Raw genomic sequence first — 17,439 nt, 5'->3', positions numbered from 1 at the left:
TGCAAATAATCCTGTATATTGACTATCTACTTGTCAGCAGGTGCTGCTCTCCATTTGTAATGAAGGCTGTTCAATAAAGTGTTTTGAATTTTGTTCTATAGATGCCTGTGTTGTTCAGGTGGTTTATGTCTTAATTTTGAAGACAAAGTTATCCTACTTCCTGCATTAGTTCAGCTAATTCACACAGCTTCCCACGATAGACCGTAAAAGAAACGTCCGTACAGTGGTTTCCGGTGTATCAATGACCCCGTCTGCAGTGTGTGGTATTACCAAAATGATCGATCAATATGTAAATGTTGGTGTTGGAATGGACGCTATATGGCTATATAATTCAGCACATGCGGTTCTCAACGTCCTTTATAGCCATCATTTAAAAACACCCCTTTTGCTGCAGTGTTCTTGCATCCTTATAGCCTGTATAGTATGCCTATTATTTCCGATTGCATTAAGCTTATGTCCACATCAGCTGTTTATGTCAAAGAAAATGACCCACTTTTGTGTTAGGAAGGACTAGCATTAGGGGGAAGACAAGGGCTGTGTTTACATGGTTAGTAGTTTGAATCCCTACACAAAAATAAATAAATTGAGATTCCACAAAAGAAATAACTGTGCCAGCACGTTTGGGCAAGGCACTGTGTTCCAGTATAGCTGCCCAGTGCAAACAGTAGAAAACTGGAGCTCCCAGGGAAGTGCAAGTGTGAACCATACACCTAAAATCAACATTCAGTGACAGATCAATGAAACGAAAAACTTAAAAATGTGTAGGAAAAAAAAGTTTATTATGCTTATACAATTCAACACAAGGTGGCCATTGACGAAAAAAAAACAAAAAAACTGGAGCAAATAAGCTTAACCCAAGCACAAATCAAAAGGTATAAACAGATGTACATGAGTTTAACAGGAATACATAGAGACTATCAAGCAAAATGTAGTTAAATATAGGATAAAATGTTTCTGTTTTTAGAAACAGTTAAGGACATACATGGTTTCCCTTTTGAAATTTAATGAAAGTTTTAATTTGTAGAGCTTTGTAGAATAACAATTTCCAGAAAATAAAAATCCGAACTTGAAGTTCACAGACAGTAATTAAAAAGCAACAAAGTGGCCGAACTTTACTGCTGACTTGCAATAACACAGAAATCTCTCTAAAGGACAATAGCGTAAATACATTTCTAGTGAAACACTGCTGTTAGTAAAAGTTAGTTGTTAATGGTGACCTGTGAAGTTAACAGTGCTACACTGATACTGCATTGAATATCAAATATATATTGTATAAATACATCTATATCCACAGGTAGTGCCACTTCAGAGTATGAATACACTTAAAACACATAATTTCAGGGATCACAACAAAGATCACATTTCCTTTTCTAAAGCTGACAAAAATATCTCTTCCTACTTTGGTAATCCCACAGTAAAGTACAGCGTCCTGACTAAAAACATATGCAAGAATAAATTACAGTGAAAGTGTGACTAACAGGCATGGATATGCATGCAAAATAACCTTCAAATAAATTAAATGTACCTTCAGAAAAACTATTTCAATCCATCTGATTAGTCTGTGCAGTAATCAGCAGGGCAGAGAACACGATGGCTGACGGACAAACAGTGAGTGTTAAAATAAAAAAGGACTATTATGGTTACATTTAGTGCCATACATTAACCAGCTCAGTCAAACTAAATCAGACATGCAATTCATTTTCTAAATCTAAAGAAAAGCAAATGTGTTTCTAAATGTTTAAATACTCTTCGATGTCTTGCTGATACAAAAACACGTTATTCCCCAGAGCTTATGATGGAGGATGACAGTGTATTAGGGTCACGATATAAGGCAAGTTGCAACACTTCAGAGCTAGCTCGTAAACCCTCGCTAGCGTATCATTGACAGATGCATTGACTCTAAGATGTTAAATTACAAATATACTGAGGAAGTTTAATTTTCTTAAAATGGATTGTTTGATATTAACTTTGTAGCATAAAGTACTACGTTAACACAAAGATACAGCACACAATACAGTAAGACTGACTAGAAAAGAATGAGGAAAAGATCTAATGACCACCAAATCTTAATACATCCTTTTCCCTGAAGTAGAAGCTGGCATCATCTGACAATCAGTAGTCTAAGTGACTCTTTAGCATCTCATGCGTATCTCTTCACATTTGAAAAACAACAACAATGATACGTAGTTCAGCATTTCAACAGTTATCTCACAGTTAGACTGTGGTATTCCCGCTGCTACCATGATAAAGCTATATTTGCACCATATTTACCTTTAGTTCTACAAGCTACATCTTTATTAGAGCTGCTACATAACTTGCTATAAGAACATAAATGGTGCCACTTAAGGTACTGTACACATTTAGTACAGTGTTTGCATTACTGGACTACAGGGTGGAAAAGTCCAAAAGACCGTGTTTAAGCTCCTGTTTTGGCTTAGATCTTTTTTTTTTGTTTAAGTGTCCTTAGGTAACGTCCTTGGGAGAGGGGGCTTTACCTATGATGTCATTACAGCATTAGATTAGGACAAAAAAACTGCTTTTGATTCACTGTAAATTTCTATTTTGCCCGGTCATAAACTTTCATAATAAATAACAAAATGTATATCATCGTGATTTATAAATTAAGAGCTTTAAAGGTTAACAGTAAATTGAGCTGGATTTCCTGCATCCAGTATAAAGTGACAATTGCAGTGCTCTGATGATAGATACAAAAAATAGCAATTAGATAAATATGTTTAATACGGAAGTGCTTAGTATAGAACCTGAAGTCAGTGTAGATGGAACTAAAGGTGGGTTCGAGTGAGTCACTACGCACAACATTTAAAATTTTTCCATGAAATCACAGAGAAAAGTGTGGTAAGGGGCTGCTGCACAGGGTTTTAATGTTTGACTACATTGTACTGGTATGCCTTATGCAAAGGCTCCTATAATAATCTATCTATATATAGTATTAATACTGATTCAGCAGGAAAAGACTAGAAGAAGTTACTGTGGATAAAATAAAAAACAATGACAGATGTAAAAAAAACATACTGTATATAATACATTCAACAGCATACCGATATAAAGATGGCATCATAATTTTGATTATCGGAATTTCCAACCATCCATGACAACTTTAAAGATTAAAAGGTCAAAATGATTACCCTAATCTCCCTTGATAAATAAAATATGAATTCCATCAGAATCCCATGATGAGAAACGAGTGATGGCTAAAACCAAAGGCAGTGGTTTAGGTCTAGACTACACAATGTTAGTGGATTAGTAAATCCAGGTTTTGAATGTGTGTTGGTGGTAAACATTGACGTTAAGATGCACTTACGGTTTGGCAGCGAGGCAGTGGACAGGCAGTTATGGAGGTAAAACTAATCAGACAGCGGGGAGAGACTGAGACAAAAGGACGAGCCGTGCAGAGAGAGGAAAGTGAAAATGTAAAAAGTACCGCATGCACAGGCTACAGTTACATGTTGCCTGTTTTGATGCATTTGAATATCGGGTCAAGCCAATGTAAATTAAGTCACAGGCCTGAATTGTTAAAGAGAAAATATGTGGAAAGTATTGGGGGGGGTATCTGTCTGGTCATCCGACTGGTTGGTTGATTCTCTTCAGCCTGTACGAGAGGTCACCTGCAGAATGGAGACAAACAGAAGGGAAAGAGAGGGACGTCTTTACTTAAAGTTCAGTTCTTCATTTTTTAAAAGACTAAATGGCGACAATGCTCAGAGCATTACAGCAATCTTACAGCTTTTAACCCAACGTGGTCTGATTCAGGCTCCCTGCTCTCATCCACCCCGTTTCCCACTCTGATAAAAACCACGGTACGCTACCTGGCCCACACCAGGCCGAAATGTCGGAGTTAGCAACTAGCTGGCAGACAAGCTCCTAGATGTTAAATCAATTAAACTGTTAATGCTGACACATTTTCCATATGAATTTACTAAGATAAAATGCCAGGATGCTTCGGAGTTCTTTTGCCTTCACTTGGCAATAAAATAATCATTTAATGCAGCTGTGATAGTCAGTCTTCATGCATCGTCCATGATGCATTTGACATGACACGTGTCAGCAGACCAGAGTCAGCAAGTCTAGTGGACTACAGGATTATATAGTGTTTGCGTTACCTGGGAGATGTTGACTCCAGTCAGCTTCTCCACAGCCTCGGGGAGGCGGACCATGATGTCCAGCACCTCCCCTGACAGCTTGGCCGCGCCCACCTCCCCGCCTCCACTGGATACCATGGTAACCTTGTTGGCTGCACACAGAGGCCTGCTAATCTCTTCTGCCATCTGGTGAAAAACAGATATTGCCAAATGTTAATCTAATCTAATTTTATGATATTTATTTTTAATAAAATTGACAATTTCTTCATAAATTCCAAAAATGTGATTTTAAAAAGGCAGTACTTGAATTTCTCAAGTTTCTTAAAAAAGTTGTGCTGATACTCAAAAGAAAACGAATTAACAATGATACTTTGCATTTTGTTTTCTGATACAAATTATGTTCTTATATGTTTTTGTTTAATAATCTGAACAAGGTGCAGTAAATAGAGCAAATTTGTCGCTGTAATTAGGACAGTACGTGGAACCCAGGGATCACACAAATGTTAAAACATTTACAAACTTAAATATAATTGTATGATATTTTCTCTGACACTTTCTTCTTCAAATTCTTTAATTCATAAAATATGAAATGAAAAAAGCAGTGCTTGACTTTCCCAAGTTTCAAAAAAACAAATAGACATTGATACTTTTTTTTACTTTACTGATGCAGTAAATGTCTTTGTTAAAAGAAATAAATAGAGTGAATGATTAGCTGTAATTGTTCAGTGGAGCCCAGCGATGGCTTTGTAACCAAACCAAATCAAACAACCCACATCCCATACCAGTCGGCTGTATGTACGGTATAATCAGCTGTGGTCTCTCACCAGAGGTAGTTGCTGCAGCAGCATGTCCACCATGGCCCCGTCCTTGTACTGCTGGAAGGCCTCCGCCTTCTTCGCCATCTGCTCTGCCTCAGCGCGACCCTTGGCCTCCACTGCAAACGCCTCGGCCTCACCTTTCATCTGAAGGAGACAAGACGACGGTCGGGGTACTTTTTTTCCGGAAAACACTAAGGAGAAACTACGCCCAACTGAGATACTTTGTGACTCAGACACGTTTGTGGCATAAGAGCGGTATTTCCAAAAATTTTCTAACTTGATTTTCATTTTTAAAACTGTTTTGAAAAACTAAAGACAGCTGAGTTTGGAATCAGTATTGATGATCTGCGACTTACCCTGATGGACTCGGCTTCGGCCTCCGCCTCCATGATCAACTTAAGCCTGGACAGCGAGAGAGAGAAAGGAAAGCAGACTCAGACAGAAAACCCCAGATGGTTCAGCCAAGAGAGAATGCTACTACTGTATCACGATCAATACTACAACAGGAGGCAGGGTTGAGTCTGATCTCTATTTTCAATTAATCATCAAAAGAAGTATTATGTTCAATGGATTTCACACTGTCACTACAATACGTTGAGATTGTTTTTAAAATAAACGATTTGTCCGTGGCTATAAAGTATCCTACAGTTCCACCTGTCTTGTTTTATTCATTGTTAAATAACCAAGTACATTTATTAAGTAAATCAAGTAATCTACTCGATGCAGTACAAGTATTGTTTTACCACACTACATCAATTTGAACTTTCTTTCATTTCATTCATTAAAGTAGTGTGGAACATTTTTACATTGATAATTATATTGCAATAATATACGGCAATAAACTGTATAGTACTCTGACATTGACAGCAACATTTGGTAATTTAGATATATTTTGATGCTAATACTTTTGTACTTATACTCAAGTAAGATTTAAATGCAGGACTTTTACTTGAGTAAAATACTAAAGTAAAGTTCTTATTCCAGTACTTGTTTTAATTGACCTAACCATGCCATAAAATATCTTATCTATCTGTGTAAATAGTAGTTGTAGAAAGCCTCCTTACTTGGATCAAAAAGGAGGGTAAGCAGCTGACAGATAAAATCTTCATACAAACAAAAGTTTCAACAACCTGGATATTCATCTTTCCTTGGGACACTTAAACAAGAACAAAGGTACTGCAAACACAGGGCCTTAAACTTTGGCACTTAAAACTGAAAGACCACCTGCCTTCTCACAACAGGACCCTGTTGTTCTGGGGGCGCAGCGAGCCATGGCAACTCACCGTTGGGCCTCGGCCAGTTTCTCCAGCCGGTACCTCTCAGCCTCCGCAGGTTTCTTCACCTTGGCCTCCAGCTCCTTCTCCCTGCGGCTGATCTCCTGCTCCTGCAGCATGATTTGCTGCGTCCGCTCGACCACCTGGACCTGCATCTTCTCCTCCTCGATAAGCTGCTTCGTCTTCGCTACCTGGATTATCGTATAGATTACAGTACGTGCATATAATATATTATTCAGACAATGTTATGAAATATTAGAGCCAGGTCAGTAAATGTGTTACTGATTGCAGTCACACAGTTCTTATTCACCGGTGTGTACCTGCAGCTGGTAGGCCATCTCTGACTCCGCCTTCTTTGTGTTGACCTCAATGTCGTAGGCAGCCTTCTTCAGCTCATAGTCCCTCTGGGCCTTTGCCATGTCGATCTCATTCTTGTACTGAGCCGAGACTTTCTCCTGCATCGCATGAGCCTCCTGCAGAAACAGGAGGGAGAAAATGGAATATTGAATAAACAGGAGGAAGATGTTTAATATACGAGCAATCATTTATGCAAATATCACTGGTGACGGAGCAGAACAAACTATGTGACTGACTACTCTAAAATCAAATCTAAAGTCAATTCCAATACACCCTGTTGCTGCCCGATGGTTATGTTGAAATGAGACACCTTCATAGGAATAACAACATCCTGGGAGGAGGGAGACAACGGGATACATCTCACCCTAATCACAGCATCTCTCTTGTTCTTGGCCTCTCCAATGCGGGCGTCTTTCTGAACCTGGGCAGTTCGAGCCTTCCCCAGTGAATGCAGATAATCCTGAGTACCAGAAAGAGATCTTTAAGTTAGATGTGCATTCTTCATTCAAAACAGAATGAATCAAACATACAGAAAATTCCTTTTATTTTTCAGCATGATGAACATGATGTAGCTATGGCAGCTTTTTCTAAAGTCAACAGAATATAAAAAAACAGAAGTGAGAAAGGTGCACCTCGATGGCATGGTTCGTTCTTTTGTGTACAGTTTTAATATTTTTTTTAATCTCTTGAATTGGATGGTCATCAATTTGCTATAAGAATTTAGAGACATAAGCAAACTCAATAAAAACACAATATATAAAAGTTTTGTTCCATTTTTGATGAAATGAATAGTCTCGCATTGCCAGACCCTCTTCCACAGCACTGTGAGGAAGGGTCTGGCTAATCCACACAGCATCGCGGGAGTGGAAAAGAACGTGCTGTCGTTTGTCACAATCATCTTGGGCGGTGCTAAGCGCCAGACCAAGTCACGGTGCCGCTGCAAAATAGTAGCGGGAAGGAACTTGTTTTAGTGGACCATGTGAACATCCAAAAGTAGTTTTAGTCCTGCAACATAAAACTCAGACTGGACAGATGGTCTAGCTAGCTGTCTGGATTTACCCTGCAGAGATCTGAGGAGCAGTTACCCATAATTCCTCAGAAATCCACCGGAGTTTAAATTGAAACGTAGAACGTCCTGAGTATAGACTGGAAAATGAATCATTTAAAATCACTTGTTTGAAGTTATGCGGTTACCTGGTCGTCGTGAACATCTTTGAGCGTGTAGCTGACCACGCTGATGCCCATGTTGACCAGGTCGGAAGACGCCACCTTAAAAACCTGCTCTGAGAACTTCTTTCGGTCCTTGTAGATCTCCTGGAAGAGGTATGTGGCATTTACTGTCTCTTATGGTCAAAATTGAATCAAAACATTTCAAGTTAGATATGTTTCACATGCTCTGCCCTGTTAGTGGCATCTCTGCCTTTACAGTCTGGAAGGTATTTGTGACATAAACAAACCTTTAAATGTGACTGTTTTCTAGACAAGGTGACACTATTTCAGGGCAACACGGTTTAATTACTGACTTTAACGTAAAAACCCAGAATTTAAACTATAGTTAATTCAACAACAAAACAAACAAGCGCCCCATCCTTACCTCAACAGTCAGGTGGGCGATGATGGCCCGCTGGTGTCCCTCCAGTGTCTCCAAGGCGATCTGAGTGATCTCGGCCTCTGACTTCCCCATGAACATCTGGCAGGCTGCAGCCAGCATCTGTTTGTTCTGACCCTGGATCTTCATCTGTAAGAAACTGCTACCAGTTTATTGTTATGACAACAGGGACACACTGACAGCATTGCTGGGTTCATTCCATATGTCCAGTGTTGTAATCTAACAAAGTACACATACTTTGTTACTGTACTTAAGTAGAATGTTTCAGTCCTGTAGTACTCGGGTCTGGTCTTGGACTTGAGTATAGACTTAAGACCGTTTGTCTATGGTCTCCGACTTGTCTCGGACTTCCTAGTATTTGGACTTGGACTTGTTTCTGCCTCTGCCAGTGGTCTTGCCAAATAGGGCTTTTGGTCTTGACCGAGTCCAGGTGTCTTTATTATGTTGATAATAATATTGGAGGGAAAGGGAAACACCAAAGTCTCAATGCTGTCATCCAGAAGACCTTTTTTTCTGTCCTGGACTCGGTCTTGACTTGGACTCAAACCTTTTTGGACTCTGTCTTGTCTTGGACTCGACTAGTCCTGGTCTTGCACTTGTCTTGGACTCAACAAAGGTGGTCTTGACTACAGCCCTGGAATTTTAACATAGCTGTAATGTGTTATTTATATTTCTGGAAACCTTTACTTTTACTCCACTACTTTTCCTAAAGGTTCTGACACACCAATCCAACGGACGACCGTCGACATAAAAGGAAGTCGGACTGATAAGTCAGCTCCCGTCCCCACGAGTCGGTCCAAAAGGGACTCTGAACACACTGAAGCGAGGCCGACTTGAGCGCGCGTTCGACGCCTGAACGAGACGTAAGAGTTCATCTGGTATGTTTTCCATCGTCACTTCTGGTTTTCTGGTGCGCTGATTTGATAGTCAAGGGCTAGCATTCCACCAATCAGATTGGTCGTTGAGTCCGACTGCCCACTGGCCGAAGTCAAATCGGCCAAAATGAACGCCGACGGCTCCTCCGGCTGACGATGGCACGGAACACGGCGAACAGACTCGAATCACCGACCCTTCCAGACTGTACGACGGCGTCCAACGGCTGATAATCTGGTTGGTGTGTCAGCGCCTTAAATAAAAAGTAGTTCAGTTTTGTCCATCAGTCTAGACCTGTCCCCCTGAGCTAAACCTCCTGCTGCTGCTTCCCCGGTGGAGTAGCCTGCTGCTCCCTCCACAGCGCTGCACACTGACCTGAGCTATCCCGGTGACAGAGATGGGCACCCCGTGGCGGGTGTAGACTTTATCGCTCTTCACATTCAGAGTCAGAGTGTTCAGGGAAATCCTGGAGGGAGGCAGGGAGAGACATATAAAGGAAAATAGGATTACTGATTGATTATCCACTGCTCTAATGGCACCCGTTTTATTTATTTATGAATTTTTTTTTAAATTATAATTATAACTGCATATACTGATAGTTCTGGAAATGCCTAATATCAGCTGATAACATCGGCCTGCCCATATATCTGTCGGGCTGTAATCTGTAGCCATCAGTGGACATTCCCATTGGCCAACCTCTGTAACTGCTGGATGCACGGGATGACGAACACTCTGCCTCCGGGTATCATCAGTGGAGGAGACCGACAGAACCCTGGGACAGACGAGAGACCGGGCAGAGCCTCCAATCAGATCCCACACATGACGGAGGGTGTGTGAAATGAACAAAACATTGCAACATCAAGTTTTTTTCTTAATTTTGGTTGTGTAGCATGATTCACTTTATACTTAGATATTCAACCAAAAAGTGGTTTAGTAGCACTGAGTAATTCCTATTCTATAAGCCTTGCTTATGAAATTGTGACATTTTCAAATAGGTTATCATGTCGATGCTTTTAGTTTATTTTTTCCATTTTCGGAATGACAGCATTATAACAAATGGAAATGAATGAAAAACAAGAATGATAAACTTTTGATCACATTGTATTATTTTTTATTGATTTTTTTTAAAAGTTGAAAAGCCTCGAGGCCATCATTTCACCTGACACCACCATGGCTTCGTTGGGACCACAGGTGTAGAACATGTTCGCTGATCCTCTTCCAGACTAAAAACCAAAGAAAGTAGTGGAATAACACACATCACTATTAAAGTCCAACCTTACAAACACACCAATGATAAAGGAATTGCATGAAGCCTACTTGTACCACTTATTTTATTATGTTGTTTAAAATATCACAAGCCTCCAAAAATGAGTACAGTTTATTATATTTATATTTGACATTTTATGTTATATCTACTCTATGACTCCCATTCCTAAAGAGGGGGGGGGGGGTTGTGATGGTAACCAGGGAACAGACCAGCAAGGATACAATCTAATTATTTAGATTACACAAATATTGCGCAGTTAAATCCGCAAGAAAAGATGTGAGAATAACAGAAACCCCACACATTAGAGACAAGAAAGAAAGAATCGCTTTAAAAATACATATGTGTAACGTTACTCTCATCCATCCATCAACTCCATCAATATAGTAGGCTACATTTGTGTTTACAATCCAGAATGGACGTGGATGGTGCATAGAGGTTGAATATAACCACACGCTTACCGGTTAGTATATAAACGATGTGGTTTAGATGGCGTAGGGTGGAACCGACCCGATGAATAGCGGTCTGTCTTGGTTAAAAGGGTTCAAATTAATGTATTTTGGTCCAGCTGATGGATATTCCGGTTAGATTCGAGCAGGACGCTCAGCTCAGCGGTTTTCATCGAGCATGCCCATCATTCAGACTGTGTGTGTGCGCCATCTCGCGGCGTGGTGGGGAACTGCCGCCAACATTGGCCCAAGTTTTACTTGAGTAAAAGCACAAATACCAAAGTTTAAAAATACCTTCTTTAACTGTCTATGAGAAATACTCTGTTAGTAAAAATCCTGAATTCAAAATTCTCCTTATTCAATATTCAATTCAAAATATATATTGCTCAACAAATGTAAATTGACCTCTAATGTAGAAGATCCTGTTTCAGAAAACTGAAAAGTAATTTCCTAAGGGTCACAGGCCATTTATTATAAATATACCTCACTATATTTTCAAATAATTTTTACATTAACAGATTATTATGTTGTATTTACATTTTTTACATTCTGAAACTCATACTTTAAACTATGCTGATTGTTTACAGCCTTATGTAGTGTTCCTGTATTAAGGCACCACTTCTGCTATTTTCCATGCTGTTACTCTATTCTATTTCTTTAATGTCCCTAGTGTTGGCACACATTGATGAAGTAGTCAATCTTTTTCTATTGTATGTTAAACAGACATACGATAAAATACAAAGTGGGAAATTTAAATTTAACTTTTTTAAATATACTGCAAATATAAAAGTGTAACATAGCAATAACAACGAGGTGTAAAAATGGTGCAAATCCAAAGGATATGGGCTACAATATATACTATATATATGTGTGTGTGTGTGTGTGTGTGTGTGTGTGTGTGTGTGTGTGTGTGTGTGTGTGTGTGCGTGTGTGTGTGTGTGTGTGTGTGTGTGTGTGTGCGTGTGTGCGTGTGTGTGCGTGTGTGTGTGCGTGTGTGTGTGTGTGTTATGTAACTATTCTAGCTATTTTTACACATGTGTTTTTTATGTTGTTTATTTTATATTAATGTTTAATATATGTTTGTTTATCTATGTACCAGCCACTAAGTCAAATACCTGCCAAAAACAGCTTGTTAGTTTTATTGACTCAATTTACCAATGAACATATCCTATTCTATTCTATTCTACTCTATTCTATTCTACTCTACTCTATTCTATTCTATTCTATCATATTCTATTCTATTCTACTCTATTCTATTCTACTCTATTCTATTCTACTCTACTCTATTCTATTCTATCCTATTCTATTCTATTCTACTCTATTCTATTCTACTCTACTGTATTCTATTCTATTCTACTCTACTCTATTCTATTCTATCCTATTCTATTCTATTCTACTCTACTCTATTCTACTCTACTCTATTCTATTCTATTCTATTCTACTCTACTCTATTCTGCATTGTTTCCTTTAGGTTACTGGAGCTCCAACGGGGCACTGATGACAAAACCCGGCACTCCTTCTCCTCTTCCTGTCCTTGCCTTTGAGTCAAGGAAACCCCTTTACACAAAGTAAAACCTTCCCTTTTAGCCAATCAGCACCGAGGCTTTAACACCAGTAGCCAATCCTCAGGGTGAGCAGACCTTAGCCCCGCCCATAGGACTCCGGGCCGTGCAGACTGCCTGCGTCCTGCCTGTCTGTGTCAGTCAGTAGGTCAGCAGCGCCTCTTGATCTCTCCAACACTTTACCTTCACCAACCAGCCAACCGCCATCCATCATGAGGGAAATCGTGCACATCCAGGCCGGCCAGTGCGGGAACCAGATTGGTGCAAAGGTAAGGAGAAGAAGGGACAACAAATTAACTCTTATTGTTGTTATTAATAATAAGTAGTTAATTTCTTTCCAGTTATGCAAATCATTTCAAACTTAATTTTTTTCCCCCAAAGCTACCTTTCTTTTGTTGTGTGTTTTGACAGTTTCAAAAAACATTTTTTAATTCATTCACAAAGATTAAAATAAATTGCTTTATTTTTGTATCTAACAAAACACCAAAATATGTATATCTTTTCTTTTTGTATTAATAAATACATAACGGGACCAGAATCTATGCAGCTCTATTGTTTGCACTCTCCCATTCAATGAAGTCATCTTTCTCTAGTTTACTAGTTCTCAAATCTGAATGCTTGTTTAACATGTCTATTAATAACAATTATTATTATTATTTTAGCTCAACGTAATTCTTGTTGAACAAGAGAACGTCATAGCCTCTATACTCATAAGATACATTACACAAGTTAGTGTCTTCAAGTTATAAGTTAGGAATTTTTGTCTCTCACTAGCAATTGATATGTTTTTAGTGTATTCTACCTTTAATCCAAAACAAATTATACATTTTGTACTTTTATGATACATTTTATAAGGCTACTGTAAAAATGTATTACCAGGCTATCTTGTGGTATTATAACAGTGGATGATAAAATTCTGTAAGTACCAGACAAAAACAATGAATTACATATTATATTATAGTTAGAAATACAATAGCATTGTTATTGCTGCTATCTTGACCAGAATCTCCCTTGAAAAGAAGATTTTGTAATCTCAATGGGACGTGTGGTTAAATAAAAAATAAACAATAACACAAGGCTAATATAGATACACCATGTCATAAAGCCTCCATAACTAATATGTAAATACAGAATACAGACATATTGAAGCGATGCAGTATTTCTGGGATATGAACTAGTCATATCTTGCTTATGAATACAGAAACTATTCCCACATTTTGATATGATAACAGAACAGTGACACAAGTCCTTGATTCATGATTAATGAAGCCAGCCAGACTTGAACAGACGCGAAGGGCCAGCTGCTGTCTTGGCTGCCTGGCGACCCGGACTCTTTGTCACTGAGAAAAAAGCAAGAGGGCAAAAAAGAAAGGAGAATTTGCTGAGGCAGAGAGGAGGAACGCAGCAGGGGTGAGGGGGGGGGGGGAGATAACAAGTGTCCCAGTGTCTGCTCTGAAAGCACAGAGGAGGTCATTTAAAGAGCCGCTTTTCCAGAAACACATGGAACACATGGAACTCAACATGTCAAGTGATTATCTGCAAAATAAGTTTGATTTTATCATAATCTTTGCTGCAGCGCCCTTATTGTCCTGTGGTGTCTCCACACTTCAGTTTCCAGAGATCAACAGTCAGACATATAGAGCTGCAACAGTTAGACAAATAGTCAATCAAAAGACATTTCGTTTGGCAACTATTTAGATGATTGATGATTGTTTTCGATTTGTTCCGCAAAAATGCCAAATCTTTACTTGTTTTGGCGTCTCAAATATGAGGTTGATGGAGTGATCCTTGGTGGGGCAACAAGAGGCGTGGCAGCCCCATATGGGGTGACTCAAACTCCGGTGCCCAATGGCTTTAACCAGGAAAGACGTGTATTTAAAGAGGATTTAGTGAGGCTGAGGTCATCCTCATTTAACAGTGGATTAACTCAGCTTGAATTCACCCACTTACGCAGATCTAGCTCCACCCAAAATCTGCTCAGGCCTGTGATGTTGCAGCTGGACAACGTCGACAGGTTTTCATTACAGTGTGTTAACTCTCATCCTTTTTCTTTTCATTATTTGTTACATATTGTCATGTTCCTGGGTTTGTTTAGCTTTCTGTTTAATTTGTAGGTTCTCATGTGTCCTGCCTTGTGTGTTTTCCCACCTTAGGTCCATCAGCCCTGAGCTCCCCTGTCTCTCGTTTTCACACGTACATTTAATCCAATGTACATCACAATGCACATTTAGCCAGATTGTGTAAATGTAAGAGATTAATCTTGTAAATGATCATTGTTCCGTATGTTATAACTTTTAACCTTGCCCATGTGCGTTGGAATAGACTGTGATTGATTATCTTACTGAGTGTCCTGTTAGCTCTGTTGCACCTGTTGACGGGGGACAAAAGACACCTTTATCAGTCTCATTGGTCGATGAAGATCTGTGATGTAATTAATTCCTATCAAAGCTCTGGCCCACCTTCAATCTGAGCAGAGGTCTAATGATCCTGAATCACTGTTAACGCCTGTGTGTTTAGAGGCTTTAAGACGTTGTTTCCTCTCTTAAAACGTCTTGAATAACCTTATGAACTTGTTGCCATGGCGATCACAGGGGGAAGGGGGGTTGAATTGGACAGTAGTAAAGATTAAAAAATTTGATATTTTCACACACACACACACACACTCACAGACGTGACAACTTCCCTCCGCTTATCTCCCACTTTTCCTCTTAAACACATACACACTCTCTCACACACACACATACACACACACACACAGATTAGGGTCAGTTAACTGAGCTGGTGCGACAGTCATCTCGTATCTTAACTAAGTTTGGCGTTGATGTAACTAAACAAGGCCGACTGAATCTAAATTCCTTTTAGATGTATGTGTTAAAGTCAAGCCATTTTTTATGTCCCATAAACACTACATTTCAAGATATTTGCTTAAAAACAACTAGTCAATCACTTGAAAAGCCGCTCAACACAAAATTGATCAGATTTCAATTTAGTCCGTTATAAGCAAAAATGGCAAATATTTGCTGTTTCCATCTTCTAAGATGAATAGTTGGTAGACTGAATATATACATTTGTTTAACTGTTCAGTGGACTAACAAGTAAGGAGTTGTTTTCCTTACTTTCTAAAACTTGTATGCCATTAATCTGTTAAGAAATGAAGCCATAATGCAAATAATTGCCGGTTGTAGCCATCTCTTTTGCTGCTGTTATGCCATCTCTTGTTTTGGTCTCAAACCTCTGAAACTCTCTTTTTCTCCTTAATGATTAGGGCTGTGCCATTTAAATACAGATATTTCACATGTTTATATGGGTAATTTGGAAATCTAACCGACGATTTACACATCAAATGCACATCTGAGCTGTGTTTGGTTTTGCATCATTTGAATTCAACACAAATTTTTTCTGCGTCTCTTGGTCCCTGGTTCTCTGAAACTGCTGCCCTTTCTCGAGGGGTGCCTCAGGGCTCTGTGTTAGGTTTGATTTCATTTACCTCGTATATGCTTGCCCTAGGTCACATAATTAGGTAATTTGGAGACATCCAGCTGTATGTTTCTTTAAATTCAGAAGAGACTAACAAAGTGTCAGTACTGCTCACTTATTCGTCTTCCATTAAGGACCGGATGCAGCTTAATGAAGATAAGACCAAAGACCTTATTGTTGCTCCGGATACTACAGTTTACAAGGTTGTTTAGCTTTTGGGGTCCCTTTATTCAGCTGTATAGTCCAAATGAAATGTTGGTGTCATATTTGATCATAATATGTTTCTTGACCAAAATTGAAGTCACTAACCCGCACAAGTTTCCTTCAACTGAGGAACAGATAAGAGCTGTGGTTTTGCAACGTGAACTTGAGATGATCATTTATGGTTTTGTATCATCCCGGCTTGATTACAGCAATTCCGTTTTCACCTGTCTCAGCAAGTCTTCCCAGGACTGTCTCCAACTGGTCCATAACTCTAGTAACACTGTTGAGCAGGTCCAGCCGGATGTTGCACATCACTACTGTTACATTGACTTCTGATCAAGTTCAGGATCCAGTTGTTACATACAGTATAAAGCATTGCATGGTCAGGCGACTAACAGGTCCCTCAGGTCTTCTAACCAGGGATAACTGGTGGTCCCACGCACTCGTTTGAAAACTAAAGGTGACCGTTGCTTTGAAGTGGAACCCCATTCCTATTAACTTATGTGCTTCAGTTTTGGTTGACACTTTCAGAAAGCAGCTGAAGACTCTTTTTTATTTATTTATTTTTTGTAATTTGGGGTTTTAAGTTTTTTTTCTCATCTTTTAACTTTATTGGTACTGCATTTATTTTTGCTTGTTTGTCTGTTTTGGATCCTTCTGTGTTTTAACAAATGTGTATTTTGTGATGCACTTGGTCTGTAAAAGGTGCTATATCAAATATTATTTTTATTGTTATTATTAGTACAGTACAGTGCATCTTAACTGATGCTGTATTGGTCCGTGTGTTTGTGTGTTTAGTTCTGGGAGGTGATCAGCGATGAGCACGGCATCGACCCAACAGGAACCTACCATGGAGACAGCGACCTGCAGCTGGACAGGATCAGTGTGTACTACAACGAGGCCACTGGTAAGTGCATCCTGGCATACTCTGAGGTCTGTGTTTGATAAACTGAGGATAGACGTCCCCCCTGTGGTGAAACTGGCTCACTGCAGCTGCTACAAATAGCATGCAAATACAATACAACCGCTTTAAAATGTCCTGTTCACATGATGGGTCTTTATGACGAACATACTGCCTGAAAGAGCCACTAACACAGGAAGATTTTTGGACAAAATCCTCTTTGTTAAGATATTCTGTGCAACATACAATGTGCTATTAATAATTAAAAAGTTATACACTTACATGTTCAATGCCCTTGATGTTTGTATATCAACTATATAACATGACGTGTCTGAAGTTTAAGAAGCCTAAATACTGCAGGTTTAATCTGCAGCTGAGGAACATTAGAAAAACTGAAGGCTTACACCTGAGAGACAATATTATAAGATAATATAACTCAAAAAAGGAATTGGATGAGCCTCAATAATAGTTCACAGAAGTAGCTTGTGTAGCTGTACCCCAAAATGCCATAAGGTTGTTTATTTTGGCTGTGATATAGTTAATTTTACCAA

At 39.2% G+C, this 17,439-nt stretch overlaps 2 protein-coding genes across 3 annotated transcripts in view; one reads left to right on the top strand and one right to left on the bottom strand.

Annotated features, from left to right (window-relative positions):
- Positions 1-3,558: 3,558 nt before the first annotated feature.
- Positions 3,559-17,439, bottom strand: part of flot1a (flotillin 1a) — a 25,667-nt gene continuing 11,786 nt past the window's right edge. Inside the window, exons 2-14 of the mRNA XM_034892876.1 lie at positions 10,757-10,897; positions 10,191-10,254; positions 9,728-9,803; positions 9,407-9,497; positions 8,144-8,287; positions 7,744-7,863; positions 6,914-7,009; positions 6,513-6,665; positions 6,202-6,383; positions 5,275-5,320; positions 4,925-5,062; positions 4,122-4,286; positions 3,559-3,626 (exon numbers count right to left, since the gene is read on the bottom strand). Coding sequence (XP_034748767.1) covers positions 3,606-3,626; positions 4,122-4,286; positions 4,925-5,062; positions 5,275-5,320; positions 6,202-6,383; positions 6,513-6,665; positions 6,914-7,009; positions 7,744-7,863; positions 8,144-8,287; positions 9,407-9,497; positions 9,728-9,803; positions 10,191-10,233 — 1,275 coding nt within the window. The 5' untranslated portion in view covers positions 10,234-10,254; positions 10,757-10,897 and the 3' untranslated portion in view covers positions 3,559-3,605. The remainder of the gene's footprint in view (positions 3,627-4,121; positions 4,287-4,924; positions 5,063-5,274; positions 5,321-6,201; positions 6,384-6,512; positions 6,666-6,913; positions 7,010-7,743; positions 7,864-8,143; positions 8,288-9,406; positions 9,498-9,727; positions 9,804-10,190; positions 10,255-10,756; positions 10,898-17,439) is intronic.
- LOC117957256 (tubulin beta chain) overlaps positions 12,405-17,439 on the top strand; it is a 9,036-nt gene continuing 4,001 nt past the window's right edge. Inside the window, exons 1-2 of one of the 2 annotated variants that reach the window (XM_034892874.1) lie at positions 12,405-12,575; positions 16,786-16,894. In XM_034892874.1, the coding sequence (XP_034748765.1) occupies positions 12,519-12,575; positions 16,786-16,894 (166 nt within the window). In that variant the 5' untranslated portion in view covers positions 12,405-12,518. Of the gene's footprint in view, positions 12,576-16,785; positions 16,895-17,439 lie in introns of those variants that run through there. The other variant, XM_034892875.1, reaches the window with a different exon arrangement.

The sequence above is a fragment of the Etheostoma cragini genome, chromosome 14 (assembly GCF_013103735.1).
Source record: "Etheostoma cragini isolate CJK2018 chromosome 14, CSU_Ecrag_1.0, whole genome shotgun sequence".
In the NCBI taxonomy this organism is placed as follows: Eukaryota; Metazoa; Chordata; class Actinopteri; order Perciformes; family Percidae; genus Etheostoma; species Etheostoma cragini.
Note: the sequence above shows the minus strand (reverse complement) of the source record. Positions and strands in the feature narration are given on the sequence as shown.